The sequence below is a fragment of the Rhinopithecus roxellana genome, chromosome 6, assembly GCF_007565055.1.
Source record: "Rhinopithecus roxellana isolate Shanxi Qingling chromosome 6, ASM756505v1, whole genome shotgun sequence".
NCBI classification, from domain to species: domain Eukaryota; kingdom Metazoa; phylum Chordata; class Mammalia; order Primates; family Cercopithecidae; genus Rhinopithecus; species Rhinopithecus roxellana.
In genome coordinates, this window is record NC_044554.1 from 69,735,948 (window position 1) to 69,760,024 (window position 24,077).

At 36.8% G+C, this 24,077-nt stretch overlaps 1 protein-coding gene across 1 annotated transcript in view; it reads left to right on the top strand.

The window, feature by feature from the left end:
• The first annotated feature begins 277 nt into the window (after nucleotides 1-277).
• WASL (WASP like actin nucleation promoting factor) overlaps nucleotides 278-24,077 on the top strand; it is a 66,037-nt gene continuing 42,237 nt past the window's right edge. Inside the window, exon 1 of the mRNA XM_010367988.2 lies at nucleotides 278-695. Coding sequence (XP_010366290.1) covers nucleotides 579-695 — 117 coding nt within the window. The 5' untranslated portion in view covers nucleotides 278-578. The remainder of the gene's footprint in view (nucleotides 696-24,077) is intronic.

The following is a 24,077-nucleotide window of genomic DNA, read 5'->3' on the forward strand; positions in this document are numbered from 1 at the left end:
CCGAGATGCCAGAGGCCAGAGGACGAAGTTGAAAGCCTGCGCCCCGAACCAACCGGGATTCCACTTAGCTCCGCGCGGTCCGCGCCTCGGCCGGAAGGGGGCGTGGCTTCAGGCCGGCGCGGCGAGGCCCGCCGCCGAGTTGGGGGGGTTCCTCCCGGGCCCCGGCCGCGCGTTTCCGGTGCGCTCCCCCGCTCCCTCCGTCCTGTGGTCTCGCCCGTCCCCGCTGCCATGTTGGATTGTGCGGCCGCCGCCGCCGCCGTTGCGGGAGGGTTGGGGGAGGAGTTGGGAGTTTAGCGCAGTCGCCGGAGTGCGAGGACAACGACCATCCGGCCCTATCCTGGCCGGGCGGGAGCTCGGAGCTTCCCTTTCTCAGCGCGGCCCGAAGGTGGCTCGCCGTCGGCGTCTGCGTCCCTTGACCTCCTCCTCCTCCCCGCTCCGGAGGAGCTGCGAGATGTGGCGCCTCTGACTCCGCTTCTCCCCGCCCCTGTCACCGAGAGGGGGAACGAGCTCTCGCCCACTCGCCGGAGGAGACGGCCCTGGCCTCCCGGCCCTGGCCTCCCAACCCTGCCGGCGAAACCATGAGCTCCGTCCAGCAGCAGCCGCCGCCGCCGCGGAGGGTCACCAACGTGGGGTCCCTGCTGCTCACCCCACAGGAGAACGAGTCCCTCTTCACTTTCCTCGGCAAGAAATGTGTGGTCAGTGGACAAGAACCGCGTCGCCACCCCTGACATTACCTCACGGGCCCGGACTTGGGGGCCGGGAAGTGGGAGTGGGGAAGGAGGCGGGAGCGGCGCGGGGAGGGTCCCGCTTGTCGGCCAGGCCTCTCGCCAGCCCCGGCCCCTCGTCGGCGCCCTGGCCCTGCTCCCTGGGTGCGGGCTGTGGCGGTCGGGCGCCGCCTCCCCGAGCTTGTGGGGGAACAAGGGAGTGTCACCTCCGCAGGCCTGTCCTCCAGCCTGGCCGGGCCTCGGTCCGCGCCCTGGCTGCCGGTTAAAACTTTACTCTCAGGCCACAAGGGGATTTTCTTGCAAGAGTCGCTTGGTCCCAGAATCTGGGTCCTTGTTCTAGCTCTTGCGTCACCTCCTCCTACTTGATCTGGGGGTACCTTCCTTAACAATGCCAGGTTTGAGGAGTGGATAGGTCGGGGAAGGAAGGTGGTTTTTACCCTCCCATTAGGATTCCAGGAGGGAATGAAGTCGAGTGCAAGAGCCTGGGCTCTCTTCAGATTAGAGGGGGTAAAAAAATGTTATTGCTCTTCGTTAAAGAGAAACAAGATTTATTTCTCCAGCAACCTTGTCTAGGCCTGGTTTCTACTCTCCTTCCCACTGATTTTTTTCCCCCATTGGTGGGAGGGGGTGCTGCTCTCCCCGCAGCCATGCGCAGGGAAACCTCAATCTCTGGTAGTTCTTGGTTTTTGGGGCCGAGAAGGATTCTTAGTTTGGTGCTGTGCGGCCAATTCCAACCCCAGATGGCCAGTTGGGAGCGAGCAGTTATGCTCTGGGAAGGGGAACGTGTGTTGTTGACGGAAGCATTCATTACATTGGCTACTGGCACTTCTGGGGGTGGGGAGGTTCTGCTCTGTGGTATAGGCCTTGTCGGAATCGTACTGCGGTGACTGGGTTGAAGTGTGGTTTGTTGAAATCCTGGCTGGGTCCCTTTCTCTCCACTTTGTTTGCTAGCACCTGCAGAGTATGTGTCACTGAAACCCAGAAAACACGGAAATTTCAACAGAGCAATACCATTTTATAACTCCTTTAATGTTAGGTATGCCAAACCAGATTTCACCTGCTTCTTTACGAAGTTAAGATTAGACAATTTCTGGAAAGTTCTTGGATTAATTGTTAACTTCATAGAAGTCCACCCTTTGTATCTTGTGCCATCCAGTTGGAGATTGAATCGTTCCATACAATTTCAGATGTGTTTCAAATTTCGGAACTTAGACCTTAGAGAACATTGAGTTTCCTGATTAGAAGGATGAAACAAGAGGAGTGGCTCAAAACGAGAATTTTGGGTAACAACTTTAAGCCCCTCCCCATTCACACACACTTTTTTCAACAAATGAGAGAACTGATCCAATGAGCCCAAGTCATACAGCAGTTTAACATTGTAACCAGAACCAGAAAACCAGGACTCCTCATGCCTAGTCCTATGCCATTGTACTTTCCACTACATCATGTTGTTTTAGAAGGGTGTTTTTTTTTTCTTGTTACTGATTTATTTCCAAAAGTGGTGTTAAAGGAATAACCACTTTGCCTTTTTCACCAAAAACTAATTAAAATACAAGATTCTTAAAGCACCACTAATGTTTGCATATGTTCAGTTTAGGAAAATCTCCAGCACTTTGAATGTTAGTTACCTCCAATGAAAAAAAAATTCAGTTGCTGGTTTAGTAGATTAGCTGTGTAACCTGTATCAAAAAGGAAGTAGTCGTACTGTGTTCTACATACCACACACATTAACTTTACGCAGAAAGGACATTACATTTATACACAAGTATAATAATTGTTCTGTGCTTACCTGTAGTTTTACTGGTTTCAAAAAATGGCAGATGGGGAAAAATACTGTAATAGGGAAAAATGATGTTGCACGTTGGTTAGTGTAAGTGGATTGCTGAATAGGCTGTCAGTATTCAGTGCTTAATTTCTTTATGCCATCTTTTATTAATTAACTTTACCTTTTGCATTTCTGTCATTTAAAAATTACACTGTGTCAGTTGCCTGCTTTTGTGGGATAAGTCGTTGCAAATACTAATTTCAAAATTTCAAGTCCCTAGTTAATAGAGAATGAAGAGTAATATTTTAATTTTTGAAATAATCTTTTCCTCCCTTTGCTGATTATGCCGGGTTTTTTTGTCTTTTAAAACATTACTGAAATACATTGTCTCATAATAAATCCAGCAGTAAGATTTACAGGTCAGACCAAATGTGTTAGGCAGAAGTGTACTCAGAGCTCTATTTAAGAATTCAAGAAATGAAACAGAAGCAGTTACAGTCTTAGCTCTGGAGGAGCTTCATATCTTCTTTCATTCAACAAACATGCATTGATTAAATGTTGAGGTCAAAATCTAGAAGGGCTGATACTTGTCCTCAGGGAGTTTACTAGGTCTAAAAAGGGAAACGTGTAAACTGATAAATAAGTCAGTGCTTCAGAGTGATGTGTAAGAGGCTACTTTTCACAATAGAAAATGCCTTCGCTATGTAATAGCAAATATGGGTTCAAACTGGGGGTCACTTTGGACAAGTTTCTTAAGCTTCCTATCCCAGTTTTGGTTTTCTCATGTGTAAAACAAGGATACTATCTCATGGGTAGTTGTGTGGATTGAGACTGTGTAAATATATGGAAACTATTTTTATAAAGGTTTAGGGGATTAAAGGAGAGAATGGTGGGAGAGAGGATGAGTAAAAGCTTGTTAAAATGGATAACTGAATGTTTATATTTAAACAGGTACTCCCTAGGCTGATGAGAGGTATGAAACAGCTTGAAAAGTTAGGAGACCTACTAGTAAGTTTGTTAGGTTTCTTAGGGAGCAAGAAGGGCTTCTGCTTGGGCTCTCAGATTTAGGTATGCATTGGAATCATTGTGGAGATTATGAGAAATGCATATGCCTAGACCCAATTCCTAGATAATATTCACAATCACTGGATATGAGGTGAAGCTTGGACATGTCTATTTTTAGCAAACTTGACAGAAGATTTTAAAGTATATCACAGTTTGAAAACCACTGCTGAAGACCACGTTGTCTGATAGGATAATCCTTGAGCACATTGGAAATCTTAATAGATTTTTCTTCAATTTTTGGTCTATATTTTGCAAATTGAAGCTCAATTAAGTTAAACCAAATTCTTTTAGTACAGCATTTCTCTGACCGCTTAAGATATCAGTGTACATTTCACTAAGAAGTATTGAGGAAGTATTGCACTCTTTAATGGGGACTCACAAGATCATATTTGACTTAGAAAATTTTCAGGGGAAAGGTGGAGGCAGTATAGAACGTGGATTGAGGATTGTGAGGGAAAGACAAGGGAAATCAGATAGTTGTTTTATAGTAGTGCAGGTGAAATATGATGAGGGCCTAAATTAAGAGAGTACTTTGGGAATTCAAGAACAATTAAAGTCTCCAGCAGAAATTAGTCCCAGTTATATATAGAAGGTGAGGGAAGGGAGTTTCAATAAAGGCAGGCATTATAACCACCAGCAGAAAGAAACATATTTTTATTCTCATTCGCTGCAAATATGCCTAAATGTTAATGAGACTCTGGATTGGTGATTGGCTTCATGGAGGAGGTAAATCATCAGTAAATCTTTTGTTTTACCACAAAATTCATTTTGTGGAAGTTGAGATTTCATGGTGATATATAAATACATGATATGTACTTTTACATAAATAGTTCTGATGCCATTCATTAGCTGGTAGTATTATGAAGGGAGAACAATTTAAGAAGGTTATAAATAAGATTACTAGGTCTTGTTTTGTAGTTATATCTGTTGCCTTTCATGTAGTGTAATTCAATTAATTTTATATAAAGAGTATGTGCAATTTTGCTAAGTGGAGTTCAGCGTGTATAGTCCTGAATAAGTGAGAAACTAAGGATTAGGGAAAAGTAAAACATTAAACTACGTCTCTACAGCCATATCTGGTCTATATGGATTGGGGTTGATAATGTTATTGAGCATTATCTTTCCCTGCCATACTCACCTGGTTTGTTTTTTCAAGATTTAGTGATACTTAAGCCATTTTTATTAATCAACCTTAATCTTTATTTCCTTTATCTCCTCAGCACTTGTTTTAACTTGCTTATTGTCTTTAGTTTTTTGTTTCCTCATTCTAATTCTTGGAGGTAGACTTTATGCCTCGGTAGTCTATTGTAATTTTTATAAGTTCCAGCACACAGATCAGTGAATACTTATTGATTGATTGAATAATTATAATTGCTCACTTGCTTATTTTTTAGGAGCTTGTTCTGCATTTCTCATTGCTTGATTAGGTTGTTAAGCCCTTCAGTTTCTAATGTACATGGTATCTGGACTTTAGTCTTCATTTATTATGCGACCAAAATGGTTTAGTTCTGCTGCTGAACTAATATAGGTGGTAACAGTTGTCTAACAGTAGTTTGTTTCTGTTCTGAATCAGACCTTTTGGGTAGGGATTCTTAAATAGGCAGAGGGAAAGATATGCTTAGCAGGATCATTGTATTGATGTTGGCCTGAGTAAGGCACTACTGGTGGAAAGTTTAGGCTGGGAATGTATTTCCCCTTGAGTAGTAAGGAAAAATAGAAGTTAAAATTCACTGGATTTGGAATATACAAAGATGACAAGATACCCTTGTCTAGTACAGAGGAAAAAGATTAGCACAAAAATGTATGTGATGCAGCGTAGCTATAAGCACAAGAAGAGATTCAGAAAAGTCCAATGGTTGGATTGTGAATTTTGTTTCTGGTTATTCTTAGCTCTATAATACAGACAAATTTCTTAACTAGTCTCAGCCTTCATGTCTAGATTTGTAAAATGGGCTTAGTCAAGGATTTCAAAGAGTGTACAATAATTATGGAAGATGCTTAGAGTCCATGACACACAGTATTCGGGGAGTTTGTAGGAGCATATGAAAGAAAGTTGTTATTAATACTATTTCGTGCTCAGTTTAGATTTCCTGTTACTGGCAGAGAGGATTTAGAGTAAAATTTTCAACTCTATGTTGTATTTGTTTTGACTTAGGTAAATTAACAATTTTAAAGTCAGTTAATTATAGAGTGTGTAAATTAAAAGTTAAGGAACAGCTTGAATGTATCTCTTTGGGAGTGTCTGGGCAGCCTGAGCCTCCCTGGCTGCTAATTGAAGAGGAAGAAAGGGGTCCTGATGAAAAAGTTAGGAGTTCCTGTATTTTAGTCCATACTTTACTACTATACATTGTGAATGTGAACAGGAATTTCGGAACTTTTTTTTTTTTTTTTTTTTTGAGGCAGAGTCTTGCTTTGTTGCCCAGGCTAGAGTGCAGTGGCACAATCTCGGCTCGCTGTAACATCCGCCTCCAGGTTCAAGTTATCCTCCTCCCTCAGCCTCCCAAGTAGCTGGGACTACAGGCATGTGCCACTACCCACAGCTAATTTTTGTAGTTTTAGTAGAGACAGGGTTTCACCATGCTGGCCAGAGTGGTCTCGAACTCTTGACCTCAGGTGATCCGTCCGCTTCAACCTCCCAAAGTGCCGGGATTACAGGTGTGAGCCACCGTGCCTGGCCATTTCTCCCTTCCCGAACTTCACTTTTCTAATTTGAAGATGAGCGGTTGGACAAGATAACTCCACAGTCTTTCCAGCTTTAATGCTTAATCAGTTTCAACTAACTACTCTAGATACCAGGGACTCCAGCAGGGGAGAGAACAGGCCTAATGTTAACTCTGTTTTGCACAGCAGAGACTAATATAACATATATCTAAGCAGAAGGTAGATAATCCTGAATTATTTCATTGAAAATTCCCATTTTTAATTCACCTTTTTCTAAGCATTGTAATTTAATAGGCATTTCACTTTTAAAACAACAGAGTGAACAGAATAAAAAGGTGTTAGTAATAGAATTATCAACTTTTAGCTAACTTAGAATTATTATTTGTAATTATAATGTATTTTTGGGTTGTTAGAAACTGCTTTTTTGATTAAGATGGAGTTATTTTTAAGAATTTCCCTTTTGTTAACCAATTCCATCTAGAATCCTAAATCTGGATGAAATTGTATTAGTGATGTGATAGGTGTTACATGTTACTGCTTATTTTCCAACGTTAAAAACATAGGTTTTTAGTTTAAGTAATAGACTTAATAGTTACAACGAATTGACTTGGTTATTTTAGAGACTGGTTCAAAATTGAGATTACCATGGGGATTCATCCGTGTGATTAAAATAATCTTGCCTTTCTTAAATTTTTTTTTAATGCACTAGACAACATGCTGAAATTATGGCTTATTTTATTAGTGAATTTTATATTCCTGAAACCGCATACCAAGAGACACTAGAACCTTTGACAGAACTTTTCTGAAACTCAAATGAATGCCTAAATTAGGCATCCTTTTAAGATTTGAAGGACTGGGTTTTATCTTTTACTGTCTTTCTTGCTTTTTTAACTTCTGTTCTTGCTGTACTCTGGGTATTAGAAAGCACAGCTCTTGAGGGAAAGATGTGACTGGGCCCTCTGAACAGTGTCTCCTACACCAAGTTCTGCCAGTCACTCGTTGGCCATCTCTCTTTTGTGGACAATTGTAGGGATTTTATTTAAAATATACCATTTTTAAGAAAGTTATATTTGTAAAAATTGTATGTGTGAGTAAAATCAAATTGTAAAGTCTAGAAATAAAGTCTTGATTAGAGAGCAGGTTTGATTAGGACATTCAAGATTCCTCATAACATACAGAGTTGGAGCTGTTTAAGTGTTGGCCAAAGTACAGAGGAGCTGGGTTCTACTTGTTTTGCTGCTGTTAATGGTAGCCCATTCTAGTTTCAAGTAGAAAAACAAATTTTAAAAGAGCAGGTAAGAGTTGAGCTTTGTTATAATTTATTCTGTCTGGAAGTCATAGCTTTGTTAATAGAGTTCACTCTTACTCTAAAGGTTCTCAAAACAAAACAAGTTATACATTCATAGTCACAGTAATAGGGTATACTATAAATGTAATTCTTATAGGTCACCTAGCATTATTGATAGATTCTTGGAAACTGTGACTTTAGGTGAAACAACACATAATGAAACCAGTTTTACCATAGGGTAACTGATACAAACAAGAGTTAAGTTTCTATAGCATATTTATGGTCACAGAAATATCACCAAATGTCTAAATAAAGACAAAAACACTTCTAATATTAATTAATGAAATAAATGTAAGCTGTAACACGTTTAAGAAAGAGTAATAAAAACAAGACAGTTATCTACCCAGTTACTTCACTTCAGTCTCAGGTGATTGGAGCCTATCCTGGCAGCTCAGGGTATAAGGCAAGAACCAACCCTGGACAGGACATCATCCCATCGCAAGGTGCACTCATACCTACACCCACACCTCACTTGTACACTCGCTCATCCTGGGATAATGTAGACACACCAGTGAACCTAATATGCAGATTTTTGGGATGTGGGAGGAAATCCAAGTACCCAGAGAACCCAATAAACATGGAGAGTACCTGCAAACTCCACACAGATAGTGGCCCAGCTGGAAATTGATTTTCTTTTCTCATCAAAGTTAATAATGGGCTGGGTGTGGTGGTTCACACCTTTAATCGCAGCACTTTGGGAGGCTGGGGCAGAAAGATCACTTGAGGCCAGGAGTTTGAGACCAGCGTGGGCAACATAGACCTAATCTCTACAAGAAAAGTAGCTGGTAGTGGTGGGCTCATGTCTGTAGTCCCAGCTACTCCAGAGGCTGAGGCAGGAGGTTCACTTGAGCCCAGGAATTCAGGGATGCAATGAGCCATGATGAGGGCATTGCACTCCAGCCTGGGCAACATAGCGAGACCTGGTCTCTTAAAAAAAAAAAAAAAGTTAGGATGAAAGGACATTGAACAAAATGATGTTGAACAAAAGGATGTTATTTGAGGACCAGCTGTATTAAGTATTTAGTAATTAGGAGACATTTGGCATACTTAACCATATTCATAAATATAATACAAAATCTTATTTATTGCATCTATGTTAGTAGTCTCAGAAGTATTAGAGAGTTATATAATAGCATATAGGAGAGTAAAACTAATTAGAAAACAGTATTTTCTCTTTGGAGTTAATGCATTGTAGAGGAATTGTAACCCTTTTTTATAGAGACCAAATAATTGAATATAGAGTAATGTTGAAGAGGTAAATACAGAAAAGCCCCTTAAGAAAATGTGATCAAATGAAAGATATATATATAAGATAATATATATGAAATATATCTGACATATGTATGAGATATATATGTTTTATCAATCAACTCCTTTACTAATACATGCGCTAGTTAGAAACTGAAATGATTTTTATTAGTGAAACATAGTCAAGTCTTGAGGACTTACTGAGCACATAACACCCTCCCAGTATCTTGGAATATGAGGGAGCGATAAGGAAAATCCAGGTTTTACCCCTCGGTTATTCACTGTAAAGCTGAGGAAGACAAAAATTATGCATAAAAAGATATATGCTCTAAACCAGCATATATATATATATATATACACACACACACAACACACATATATGTATAAAAGATTTGAATAATAGAGAGGAGAGATGGGTATATCATTGTGGGACTTGAATATAAAAAACCTTAAATAACCTAGAGAATTGATGTCAGAAACAAGGAAGCAACTTATCAGGTACAGATGCTCTTCTACTTATGATGGATTATGTCCTGATAAGTTGAAAATATTGTAGTCAGAAATGCATTTAACACACCTAACCTACCAAACATTATAGCTTAGCGTAGGCTTCCTTAAATGTGCTCAGAACATTTACAATTACCTACAGTTGGGCAACATCATGTAACGCAAAGCCCATTTTATAATAAAGTGTTGAATATTTTACATAATTTATTGAATACCATACTGAAAGTACAAAACTAAATGGTTGCATGGGTACTCAAAGTATGGATTCTACTGAATGCATATTGCTTTTGCACCATTGTAAAGCTGAAAAATTGTAAGTGGAACCATCATTAGTTGGGGAGTATTTATATCGAGAAATGTATAAACAAAAGTTTGGGGATAGAAAATGTGTATATAATTTTAGGAGGTATTGAGGAGACTGGTTGGCTAGAATTGAGAATGATATTTGCTTGGGCAGATAGTAGATGGTAAGTTTGAAGAGTAAATTGAGGCTAAATTTTGGAAGACCTTTGAACTTCAAAGGATTGAACTTTATTCCCTAGACAGTAAGGAAACACTAAGATTCCTTCAAGAAATTTCAAGATAGGAAGGATCTGGAGAAGGAAAATTGGAAATTATTATTCATAATAGAAATAATTGAGTAATAGTTTATTGTTTACTAAATTTCTTACTAGTTTAGCACATCAGATCTGACTAAGAAACCTGGATTGTGGCAGCTTCTAGAGCAAGCTTGTTCAACCCACGGCCCAGGATAGCTTTCAAGGTGGCCCAACCCAAAGTCATAAACTTTCTTAAAACATGGTGAGTTTTTTTTTTTTTTTTTGCAGTTTTTTGTTTTTGTTTGTTTGTTTGTTTGTTTTTGCTCATCAGCTATTGTTAGTGTTACTGTATTTTGTGTGTGACTCAAGACAATTATTCTTCCAATGTGGCCCGGGGAAACCAAAAGATTGGACACCCTGATGTATAGCAAAAATAAAAGGACTAAGTCCTTGATCTGTGTGTCCATGGCAGACACCAACAATCACAGCATTTTTTTCCTACTGAGTTCAGACATGGTCTCTGACTGCCTGTTGTATTCCTAGAGGCAATCACTACCAATTGTCCAGGTTCATGATAGATGAAATCTAGTTGTCATTCCAAGGCTAGATACCAGAAACATGTGAAGAAAAAATTGGCAGTATTTAATTGGCTTGTGAATTATTAAATAGTACTATAAATAGTACTATTTATAGTATATTTACTATATGTATAGTAAATATATATATATAGTCCAAAGCTCTAGTTCCTACTATCTAGCTATATATAGTATAAACATACTATATATAGCTAGATAGTAGGAACTAGAGCTTTGGACGCTAGTGTTGATTATTACGGCTGTGGCAGTGGAATTAGATCTGTGAAGGTGAACAGTCTAGCTAATGTTTTACTTGGCCAGCATTGGAAGAGGATGGCTTTGGCTAAGTGCTAAAGTGTTACTCTCTTTAATTTGCTAGAAACATGGTATACATATTGTTCTGCAACTTAACTTTTTCACTTTTATTAATATATATTATATATTTCCATGTTTATATCTGTTGCATCCTTTTTATTAATATATTATTGCCTTTTATCAAGTTATATTTATGTGTAATTAATTAACCTCTATTAATGGGTGTAATCGTTTTCCCTGTAGACAGTCTCACACTGGTGAAAACATCTTTTTGTTAAATTCATAGTTTTTGGTGAAGTTCAATATCTTTTCATGTCATTTGGCCATTTATATTTCTTCTGTGAATTGCCACTTCTTGTCCTTAAACCAATTCTCTATTGGATCATTTGTTTTTGTCTTAGTGACTTGGAGGAGCACTTTATATGTTAAAGATAATAATTCTGTATTATAGTATTTTTTGTGGTTTGTCATTTATCTTTTGACAAGTATTTGGTTTTGGTCATTGTACAGGTTTAACAATTTTTGTAGTTAAGTGGAATAATCTTTCTATTATAATATCAAGTTCCCCAACTCAGAATTGCAAAAATATTTACTTACATTTTTCTGGTATTTTTATGGTTTTATTTTGAACATTTAATCTTTAATCTTTCTGGAAGTGAATTTGGAAAATGAATGTAATAGAAATCCAGCTTTTTATTTTTGTAAATGGCTAGTTGTCCCAACACCATTTATTGAGCAATTTATTTTCTCCCACCCATATGAAATGCTTTTTTTTTTTTTTTTTTTTTTTAGATGGAGTTTCGCTCTGTCACCCAGGATGGAGTGCAGTGGCGCCATCTCTGGTCACTGCAAGCTCCACCTCCTGGATCAAGCGATTCTCCTGCCTCAGCCTCCCGAGTAGCTGGGACTATAGTCATGCACCACCATGCCCAGCTAACTTTTGTATTTTTAGTAGAGACGGGGTTCACCATGTTGGCCAGGGTGGTCTTGATCTCTTCACCTCATGATCTGCCCGCCTCAGCCTTCCAAAGTGCTGGGATTACAGGCGTGAGGCACTGCACCTGGCTGAAATGCTGCTTTTATAATTTACTAAATTATTAGGAGTACGTAGACCAAGCTTTTCCAACCTGTGGCCCATGGGCTGCATGTGGCCCAGGATGGTTTTGAATGCTGCCCAAGACAAATTCAAGTACAGTCTTAAAACATGAGGTTTTTTTTTTTTACAATTTTTTAAAAGTTCATCAGCTATTGTTAGTGTTAATGTATTTTGTGTGAGGCCCAAGACAATTGATTGAATGTGGCCCAGGGAAGCCAAAAGATTAGACAGCCCTAAGTCTTAGACTTACTTTTGAAGTTTCTTCTATTTCTTTCATTTGTTTATTTCTTGGCCAGTACACTGGATTTTAATTAGTGTAGCTTCATAATGATGCTACAGTTTGATTAGAGTCTCTCATTACTCTTCAATATTTTCTGGCTATTTTAATATGCATATGCTTAGTTTTTTTTTTTTTTTTTTTTTTTAAGGCTTTATCCTCTACCAAAAAAACATTCTATTTGACTTGGAGTAGCATTGGATTTGTAGATTAATTTAGGAAGAATTGACATATTGAGGCTTTCCATTGGAAAGCAAGATTTTATTTTATTATTTGTCTTGTTTTCTTCTATAGTTTTATACTTTTCTTATATATACACTACCCATTTCTTTAACATTTTTTTTTGAAGTACAAAATAATACCCAGTTACAGTCATGTATCACATAATGGTGTTTCAGTCAGTGATGGACCACATATATAATAAGGTCCCATGAGATTACAGTGGAGCAGAAAAATCCCTGTCATCCAGTGATGTAGCCCTACCGGCTATTATGCTGTTTTGTTGCCATGTATTTTACTTCTACAAATGTTATAAATTCCATGATACATTTTTATAGTTTTTGCTGTAAAGATTCGGTTATCTTTTAGAAACATTTAAATAGTAAGGGAAAAACCCTTGTATTTATTCACTTGGTTATCATTTCTGGTGCCCTTAATTCATCTGTCTAGATCTAGGTATTTCTCTGGTATCATTTTCTTTCAGTGAGAAGGATAACTATTTTTTTCTTTCCTTGTTTTAAAATGTTTCTTATAGTGCAGGTCTGCTACTTATAAATTCTTTCAGGTTGACATAACTTAAAAGTCTATATTTTATCCGAATTATTGAAAGTCGTTTTCTCTGGGTATAGAATTATAGGTTGATAGGTTTTTCTTTCTGTTCTTTAAAGATACTGCTCCAATATCTTCTGGTTTGCATTATTTCTGGCAAGAAATCTGCTATTGTTTTTTTCTTTAATCTTCCGTACATAATGTATCTTTTTTTCTCTGACTGCTTTTCTGATTTTTCTCTTTACTACTAGTTTGAAGGGATCCAATTATGATGTGCCTTCGTGCAGTTTTATTATTCTTTATCGTGCTGGATGTTAACTAAGTTTACATCAAGTTTGGAAACTTCAGACATGATTTTTTCAAGTATCTACTTTTTTTCCCCGGCCCTACTGGGCTTGAGTTTCAGATATATTAGACTGCTTGAAGTTGTCCCATACCTCACTGCTGTACAGCATTTTTTTCCTCCCTCTCCTCCTCCTCCTCCTCCTCCTCCTCCTCAGTTTTTCCTTTTCTGTGTATTTTTGGATAGCAGCTGTTGCTATGCCTTTAAATTCACAAATATTTTGGCTACAATATCTGCCATTAAAACCATCCACTGTATTTTTCATTTCAGACATTGTGGTTTTCATTTCTAGAAGTTTGATTTGTGTATTTTTAAAATACATGTTCAGTCTTTGCTCTAGCTACGTTTTTAAATGTGTGGACTACAGATATAACAACTGTTCTAATGTCCGGTCTGCTATCATCTGAGTCAGTTTTTGTTTTATTCCTATTTTCACTATTGGTCATCTTTTCCTGTTTTTGTTTTAGTTTTTTTCCTGCATGTTTGGCAATTTTTGATTGAATGCCAGATTTTGTAAAGTTTACCTTGACTCTTTTTATCAGTCTTGAATTTTTGATGGTAAAAAGTTACTTTTTTTATTTTCCATGAAATCATTTGTATAATTGCTAATTGATCTATTTTAATAGCAACCTGCTCTTTTGTGTGCTCTTTACAATAATACTTAACATTTCTGAAGATGCAGATAGATTTTTTAAAATTCCCATTAATTTTTTTTTTTTGTCAAGTCACCTGCACTGTGTATTCATTGTAGTCCCTCTACTCTTTGCTGCTGGTTTTCCTCAGTTGTCTTATTATTCTTGGTTGTTTGTTTGTATTTATATTTGCAGGACTGCTTGCTCAATATAGATAGCTGGCTTGCATTTTTTTAAAATGAAATAGTCATATTTTTTAGAGCAGTTTTACATTTACAGGAAAATTGTGCAGAAAGTGCAGAGGGTTCCCATATACTCTGTCTCCTTCCCTGCTCCCTCTTCAGTTTCTCCTATTAATAACACTTTGTATTAGGTAAATTTATTACAATTGATGATCCAGTATTGATACATTATTAACTAAAGTTTGTAGTTGACCTTAGGTTTGAGTCTTCGTATTGTACAGATCTTTGGGTTTCGGTTTCACAAGTACAGAACATCATGTCCACCATTACAGTGTCATACCAGAATAGTTTAACTGCCCAAAAAATACCTTGCACTGTGCTTATTCCTCCCGCCCCTCCCTGCTGAAATCCTAGCACCCACGGATTTTTTTTTTTTTTTTTAACATTTTCTATAGTTTTGCCTTTCCCAGAATGTCGTATAGTTGGAATCATACAGTATGTAGCCTTTACAGACTGGCTCCCTGTTTCTGTTGCTCCACATTCACACCAGCATTTGGTTTTACTGGTGTTTTGGATTTTTAGTTATTTTAATAGTTTTGCTGTCATATCTCAATTCCCTAATGCCATATGATGTTGGCCGTCTTTTCATTTGACTATTTGCCATCTGTATGTCTTCTTTGGTGAGATGTCCAAGTCCTTTGTCAGATTTTTTATTGGTTTGTGTCTTATTATTTTATTTATTGTGTTTATGTCTTATTGATGAGCTTTAAGAGTTCTTTATCTGTTTCAGAATCAATTCCTGTGTCAGCTGTGTGTTTCGCATGTATTTTTATCTGAGTCTATGGCTTGCCTTTTCATTCTTTTATCAGTGTCCCATGGAAAGAAGTTTTTGATTGTAACAAAGTCCATCCAGTTCATCAACTTTTTCTTTCATGGATTGATTATGTTTTTGGTATTGTATCTAAAAAGTCATCATCGACCCCCAGGTCACCCAAGTTTTTTCTTATGTTCTCTTCTAGAACTCTTAATAGTTTTGCAATTGACATTTAGATCTTTCATCCATTTTGAGTTAATTTCTGTGTAAGTTGTAAGGTCAGTTCCTAGATTTGATTTTGTTTTGTTTTTTTTTTTTGGCACGTGGATGTCTAGTTTTTTACCACTTGTTGAGAAGATTGTTATCAGTTCTTTGTTGGATTGCCTTTGCTCCTTTGTCAAAGATCATATGACTGCATTTGTATGGGTCTACTTCTGGGCCACCAGTCTATTTTGTCTATTTGTGTTTTCTCTCAACAAGGCCACACTGCCTGATTACTGCAGCTTTATAGTAAGTCTTGAAGACAGGTAGTGTCAGTCCTCTGGTGTTACTCTTACTCTTCAGCATTGTGTTGACTATTTTGAGTCTTTTTCCTTTCCCTAACTTTCAGTTTTTTGATATCCACAAAATAACTAGGATTTTGACTGGGCTTCTATTGAATCTATAGATCCATTTGTAGAAAATTGACATTTGAGCAGTATTTTTTTCCTATGTGAACCTGAAATACCTCTTGTTTAGGTCATCTTTGATTTCTTTCATCAAAATTTTGTAGTCATGTAGATCCTGTACTTATTTATTAGATTTATACAGAAATTTTTTTTGGTACTAATGTAAGTAGTGCTATGTTTTTAATTTCAGGTGTTAATTGTTCATTCCTGGTACAAAGGCAAGCAGTTGACTTTGCATATTAACTTTGGTTATGCTACAACCTTGCTTGATATAAAAGCTTATTGGTTTCCAGAATTTTTTTGTTTCTTTGATTCTTTTTTTTTTTTTTTTTTTTTTGAGACGGAGTCTCGCTCTGTCGCCCAGGCTGGAGTGCAGTGGCCGAATCTCAGCTCACTGCAAACTCCGCCTCCTGGGTTCATGCCATTCTCCTGCCTCAGCCTCCCAAGTAGCTGGGACTACAGGCGCCTGCCACCTCGTCCGGCTAGTTTTTTTTGTATTTTTTAGTAGAGACGGGGTTTCACTGTGTTAGCCAGGATGGTCTCGATCTCCTGACCTCGTGATCCGATCCGCCTGTCTCGGCCTCCCAAAGTGCTGGGATTACAGGCATGAGCCACCGTGCCCGGCGTGTTTCTTTGATTCTTTAGGATTTTCTACGTTGATAAGTGTGTCATCTGCAAACAAAGACAGTTTTATTTCTTCCTTCTCAATCCATATACCATTTATTGTGTTGCATTAGCTAGAACTTCTAGAATAATATGGAATAGGAGTGGTGAGAGGAAACATTTTTACTTTGTTCCCAGTATTAGGAGAGGAATTATCTACTTTTTCTCCATTAAGTATGGGGTTAGCTGCAGGTTATTGATGGATATGCTTTTATCAAGTTGAGGAGGTTCCCTGCTATTCTTGATTTTTTTTTTTATTATGAAAGAGTATGCTTTTACTGTATCTGTTCATATGATCATTTGGTTTTTCTTTAGCCTGTTGATATGATAGATTACATTGGTTGATTTTTGAGTGTTGAGCCAACCTTGCATACCTAGAATAAATTTCACTTGGTTTTGATGTATAATTCTTATATATTGTTGGGTTCAATTTGCTATATGTTGTTGACTTTTTTTCCATCTTTGTTCATGAAAGATATTGGTTTGCAGTTTTCCTTTTTTGTTAAGTCTTTGTCTGGTGTTGGTATTAGCTTAATGCTGGCTTTACAAAATAGTTACTAAGTAGTCCTTCTGCTTCTATTTCTAGAGAGATTTGTATCATGTATTCCTCATATGTTTAGAACTCACCAGTGAAACCATCTGCTATGGTGTTTTTTGCTTTGGAAAGTTATTAATAATCCAATTTTCAAATAGTCGTAGGCCTATTCAGATTGTCTAGTTTTTGTGTAAATTTTGATAGATTGTGTCTTCCAGGAATTGACCCATTTAATCTAGATTACTAAAATTTGTAGGCATAGAGTTTTTCAAAATATTCCTTGTTAGTCTTTTAATGTCTGGAAGATCAGTAGTGATAGGTCTCTTCTTTTGTTTAATTATTTTTTATTTTTTTATTTTTTGAGACGGAGTCTTTCTTGCTCCGTCACCCAGGCTGGAGTGCAGTGGCAAGCTCCGCCTCCTGGGTTCATGCCATTCTCCTGCCTCAGCCTCCCGAGTAGCCAGGACTACAGGCACCCGCCACCACGCCTGGCTTTTTTTTTTTTTTTTTTTTTTTTTGTATTTTTAATGCAAAATTAAAATGTTGGTTTCAACATGTTAGCCAGGATGGTCTCGATCTCCTGACCTCACGATCCGCCTGCCTTGGCCTCCCAAAGTGCTGGTATTCAGGTGTGAGCCACCACGCCTAGCCGCCTCCTCTGTTTTTATGTTAGTGATTTGTGTCTCTTTTTTCTTGATTAAGCTGGTTGGAAGCTTATCAATTTTATTGACTTTCATTTCTGTATTGATTTCCTATTTTCAGTTGCATTGATTTCTGCTATAATTCTTTTTTTTCTTTTCATCTGCTAACGTTGAGTTTAATTTGGTCTTCCTTTTCTAGTTTCGTAAGTTAGATGCTTAGGTTATTGATTTTAAATCCTTTTTCTTTTCTAGCACATTTCTGCTTTTGCCGCATTGTACTTATTTTCAGGAGTTATATTTTCATCTTAATTTAGTTTAGAATATTTTAAAATTTCTCTTGAGACTTCTTTGACTCATTAATTATTTAGAAGTATGTCTAGAAATATTTCCGAATTTTCCTGTCTGTTACTAATTTATGGTTCAATTCCATTATGGTCTGGGAGCATACTTTGTGTGATTTCTGTTCTTTTAAATTTGTTAAGGTGTGTTTTGTGTCCCAAAATGTGGTCTTTTTTGGTGATTGTTCCATATGTGCTTGAGAAGAATGTGTGTTGTGCTGTCGTTAGATGCTGCATTCTATAAATGTCAACTAGATCCAGTTGATTGGTGCTGTGCAATTCAGTTCTATCCTTCCTGATTTTTTGCCCACTTGTCAATTACTGGTAGAGGGGTGTCGAAGTCTCTAAAATAGAGGATCTATCTATATTTGTCCTTGTAGTTATGTGGGCTTTTGCCTCATGTATTTTGACACTGTATTGTTAACTGCATACATATTACAGATTGTTATGTCTTTTTGTATAATTGACCCTTTATCATTACGTGGTGTCCCTTTTTATCTTTGATATGTGTGTGCATATATATATATATATATGTATGTACGTGTGTGTATACATATTTACTCTGAAGCATACTTTGCCTGAAATTAATATAGCTGCTCCAACTTTCCTTCAGTTAGTGTTAGCAAGGTCTGTCTTTCTCTATCCCTTTGCTTTTAACTAGTCTCTGTGTTTTTATATTTAAAATGGGTGTCTTCATTGAGTACACATGGATGCAAAGAAGACAACAGCAGACACCGAGGCCTACTGGAGGATGGTGGGGGTAGGAGAAGGATGAAGATTTAAAAACTACCAGTGGGATACTATGCTGATTACCTGGGTTACAATCACCTGTACACCAAACCCCTGTGATGTGCAATTACCCATGTAACAAACCTGCACATGTACTCCCTGAACCTAAAATAAAAATTGGAAATGAATAAAATAGGTTTCTTGTAGACTATATAGAGTTGGGTTGTTATTTTTTAACCCATTCTGACAGTCTTTTTTAAATTGGTGTATTTAGACCATTCACATAGGATTATTGACAGTTGGATTAATATCAACTGTAACTGTTTTTGTTGTCCTTAGTCTTTTTTCTTCTTCTATTCTTTAGTTTTAATTGAGCATTTTATGTGATTCCATTGTCTCTCTTTTTCTAACAGCAGTTATACTTATGTTTACAATTTTTTAAGTGGTTGCAACCCTGTAGTTTGCAATATGTATGTACAACTAATCTCGGGTCTAGTTTCAAATTATACTCTAGTGCTTTGTGAATAGTAGAGGTACCTTAGAACACAATGTTCCCATTTTCTTCCTCCCATCTCTCCCCACTGTCATTAATTTTATTTATCTAAAAGGTGTAATCACTGAATACATTGTATCTATTGTTATTTTAATCAAACTATTATCTGTTAGATCAATTAAAAAGAAAAAAATTTATTTACCATTTATCCCTTCTCTAGCAATATTTTTTCTGTATATATGTGTATTAAAGTTTCTGACCTCTATAATTTTCTTTCTCTAAAGAACTTTAAACATTTTTTGCTAGGCATATCGGTAACAAATTTCTTCAATTTTCAATCGAAAAATTATTTCTCTTTCATGTTTGAAGGATAATTGTGCTGGATACAGAATTTTAGGTTGTTGTATTTTTTTCTTTCAGCACTTTAAATATTTCACTTCACTCTTTCGCTCCACTCTCTCCTTGTTTGCATGATTTCTAAAGAGAAGTCCAATATAATTCTTAACTTTTTTCCTCCACAGGAGAGAAAATTTCTCCAATAGGAATTTTTAGGTTTATTGAAGGCACACAGAATGAATTCTTAATTTTTTAAGCCTTGTTTAATGCTACTAATTACTATCTTTTTCCTATTTTTGAAAAAGACCTAAGAAAGTTTGAGAAGCTTTTAACTTTATTTGATTAAACATAAACCGAATTATCATAATCTCATATTAAGGGAGCTCAAAGTAAGGCTCATAGTATGGTCAGTAACTATTGAATTTAACTATCAGAAATTCACTGTTAGAAAATCTGGAAATTAGGGGTTGGCTTCATGTGTACACCCACATACGTATCTGTAGGAAGACTTATTTTAGTGCTACGTTGTAGTTTGATTTTTATGTTGTATCTCTTTATTCCATAACTTTACATCAAACTGTTCATTTACAAGAACAAGAATCTTCCATGGAGTGCTAGGAACAGTTTGGAGTAATCCAGAACATTATGTAATACACAGATGTGAAACTTTGGAAAAAGCTCTGATAGCAGTCAAGTGACTTATTTAAAAAATACTGTGTCTTACTCATTAAAAATACAGTGTTGATTATTAAAGACTTAGTCCTGCACTGTCCAGTATGGTACTTGGTAGCCACTAGCCACATGGGCTATTGAGCAGTTGAAATGTAATTAATTCAAATTGAGATGTTGAGTAAGTATGAAATACACACTGGATTTCTAAGACTTAGTACAAAAAAAAAAAGTAAACTATTTCATTTAATATTGATTACATGTTGAAATGGTGGAATTTTAATATATTCAGTATATAAAATTTAAATTAATTTCACTTTTTGATTTACAATTTGGCTACAAAATAATTGAAATTGGTTATTAGTTTGCATTATATTTCCAACAGATACTGCAGACGTAGGCAGTTCACAGAGTAATAATGATGACAGTGCAAATCATCTATAAACCTTACCACCCAGAAATAACACTTATTAACATTTTTGTCCAAATCCTCCTAGGTTTTGTCTTACATGAATTATTGAATAACTACACATGTATGTACTTACTCTCAGCAAACACACATCCACAGGCACAGTCATTAATGGTTTGGGTTTTTTTTCGTTTGTTTTTTGAGACAGTCTCCAGACGACTAACACCAGTTATGTACAATGAAGTTCCCCAGGCTAGGAGTGCAGTGGTACGATTTCGGCTCACTGCAACCTCTGCCTCCCACGTACAAGCGATTCTCTTGCCTCAGCCTAAGTAGCTGGGATTACAGGTGCTCACCACCACCATAATTTTTTGTATTTTTAGTAGACGGGGTTTCAGATAAGTTGGACAGGCTGGTCTCAAACTCTTTACCTTGTGATCCACCTGCCTCGGCCTCCTAAAGTGCTGGGATTACAGGTGTGAGCCACTGTGCCCGGCCGACATTAATGTTTTATGGACCTTGTTTCTTGTCACTAAGTATACCATTATCAGTGGACACGTTTATGGAATTAGGAATTTCCTAGAGATGGACAGTTGTTGGGTTGTTGTTTTCCTTACTACCTTTTTACTCCCTAACATAATGTTGCAGGCCACACACACATGCTCTTCATCTGTCTTCACCAGACTTGATCTATTCTTTTATGACAGTTTCTAAGAAATATGTTTGCTCAGTTTTAAATTTATTTTTTGCCTTGCCAAATTGCATTTTTCAATAATCTGTACCTTTTATAATGACAGTTTAGAGTTTTCTCTGTAGTTGTTGAAAGTGTCCGGTCCCCAGGTAATGTTAAACAAATGTGTCAAGTTTTTTTTATTATTATTATTTAATTCTGTTAAGTGCTCTGAATTTTAAAATGCGATCTTTCTGAATGCTGTCCATGCTTTTTGTAAGAGTCTTAGAGACATCTCACTTTGAAAATGAAAGTGAATGCCTGAGATGATGAATACAGCAGTAAATTTTACAATTAAGCTTTCTTGTCTCCCTTGTAAAGTGAGATACATTTCTTTTCAAATAAAGCAAGTAAGGTTACATTAATATTTATTGTTAATAAGAACTTTCTTTCTAATTTCTCTAGCTACCATGAAATGAAGTGTGTCAAACATAAGTTATTAGTGTTTTTGGTGTTTTGCCTTAATGCTTCATCTTAAGATTCTTTTTTTCGCTTAAGAAATTACAGCATAATTTATGTATAATAAAATACATGGACCTTAAATATTAACTTTCATGAATTTTGACAAATGATACAGAGTATGACCATAGCCCCAAAGTAAGTTTAGAATATCTGTAATGCCTCAAAAAGTTCCCTTGAGACTCTAACCAGTTAGGTTCTTTCTAATTCCTGCCTCTCTCCCATCTTCATGCACCTTTTGCAATCACTTTCTGATTTCTCTCATGATGGCTTAGTTTTGTCTGTTTTGGCCTCTTCACTCAGTGTGTTTCTGAGATTCATCTCTGTTATTGCACACGTTTATTCTTTTTTTATTAGTCACCTGATCAGTGTTGACCATGAATATACCACAATTTGTCTGTTCTTCTATTAACGGATATTTGAGTTTCCTGTTTTTGACTATTAGGAATAAGTCTCCTATGTTCTTGTATACTTTTGTGTGTGTGTGTGTGTGTGTGTGTCACATATTTTTATTTCTTTTGAGCAAATAGCTCAGGAATTACATTGTCATTGGAAAGATGTACGTTTATTTTTATAAGAAACTTTCAGATAGTTTTCTAAGTGGTTGTGCAATCTTTGCACTTCCACCAGCTATGTATGAGACTTTCCGTTGCTCCACATCTCCAGTATTTTATGTGGGCAGTCCTTTTGTTTTTGGTCATTTTAGTGGATGTGAAATGGCATCTCAGTGTGACTTTTGATTATATTTCCTTGATGACTAATGGTATTCTTTCTCCCTTTCATGTGCTTATTGGCTATTTGTGTATCTTTGTTTTTTGGATAGCACTTCAGGTCTTTTGCCCATAGCTTTTGTGGGTTGTTTGCTCTTTATTAATGATTTGTAGGGATGTTTTATATATTCTGGACACAAGATTATTGTTAGAGATATGTACTTCAGATATTTTCTCCCAGTCTGTGGTTTGCTTAATTATTATTATTATTATTGTTGTTATTATTTGAGATGAAGTCTCACTCTGTCGCCCAGGCTGCCGTACAGTGTCACAGTCTCAGCTCACTGCAACCTCCGCCTCCCAGGTTCAAGCGATTCTCTTGCTTCAGCCTCCCAAGTAGCTGGGATTACAGGTACATGCCACCACACTCGGCTGATTTTTCTATTTTGAGTAGAGATGAGAGTTTCACCATGTTGGCCAGACTGGTCTTGAACTCCTGACCTCAAGTAATCCACCTGCCTTGGCCTCCTGAGGTACTAGGATTACAGGCAGCCACCATGCCTGGCCTTAATTAATTTTTAATGATGTTTTTTGATGGGCTGGGTTTTTTAGTTTTGATGAGGCTAATTTATCTTTTTATTTTTTCTATCACATACATTTGTGGTCTGAGAAATCTTGGCCTATGCCAAGGGGTCACAGTCGGAGTTTTTTGCTTCTTCTAGGAGCTTTGTGGTTCTAACTTGAGGTTTATGATCCATCTCAAATTTTATGTGTTATGTAAATTGCAAAAAAGGTCATATGAGGTGGTCATATGAATTTTTTCTTTACAGGTTCATTTTTTTCCCTATGTAGTTAATTTGATACAGCACCATTTGGTAAAAAAGCCTTATCTTTTGTCATTGAATTGACTTGGAACCCTTTCTAATAATAATTGGCCTTATGTGTTTGGATCTATTTCTGGAGTCTGACCTGTCGCATTAATTTGTTTTTGCATCTTTATATAATATATTATTGATATGATTGTATTTAGATTGATTTTTCACATTCATATGCATGAAGAATATTGGTCTAAACATTGGTCTGTAACATTAACAGATTTAATGCTGGCTTTGCAATACCTTTAAAAAATATTCTTCAGATCTCTAGGTAATATTTAACAGGGAACTTATGTTTGCTTTAAAACACTGATCTGTTTATCTTCTTTTCTTGTGACCAAAATTAACTGTTAGGGATTCTTACAGACTTAGTGTTGAATAAAAATTTTTTGTTTAGGGAAGGAATTGAAATCCCACCTCCCCCTCTAGAAGCCAGTGGGACATTTAATTTAAATGTTTTCTGCACTGAGACACATGGTTCAGTAAAGCAGAACCAGTAAAGCAGGTCTGCAGTAAAGCAGATCTAAATTTATAACCCTGTTCTTTGAGTTTCTACCTCTGTGACAATAGGCAAGTTACTAAGTCTGTCTCAATTTTAATTTCCTCATACATGCACTTGGTTCCTTCTAGGATTGATATTAAATAAGAAAATACACGTATAAGTTCTTAGCACTCTGCTTGATACAAGTATCAGTTCTAGACAGTTGTTATTAATATTTTTATTTGGGATTCTAATGAGGAAAAAGGCATATTTCGAGAAATTTTTAAAAAATATAACCTAATGTAAATTAAAATAGAAATAGGTTTCAGAGGCATAAATTCTGTGTAAAATTACATGTGTTTTAATTTTTATCTTTGCATAGCTTTACAGTTTTCAAATTATATCCCTCCTTTTTTAAAAAAACAGATTATTAGCATCTTGAGTTTAAAAGTCCGTTCTGTATTTTCACAGCACAGTAATG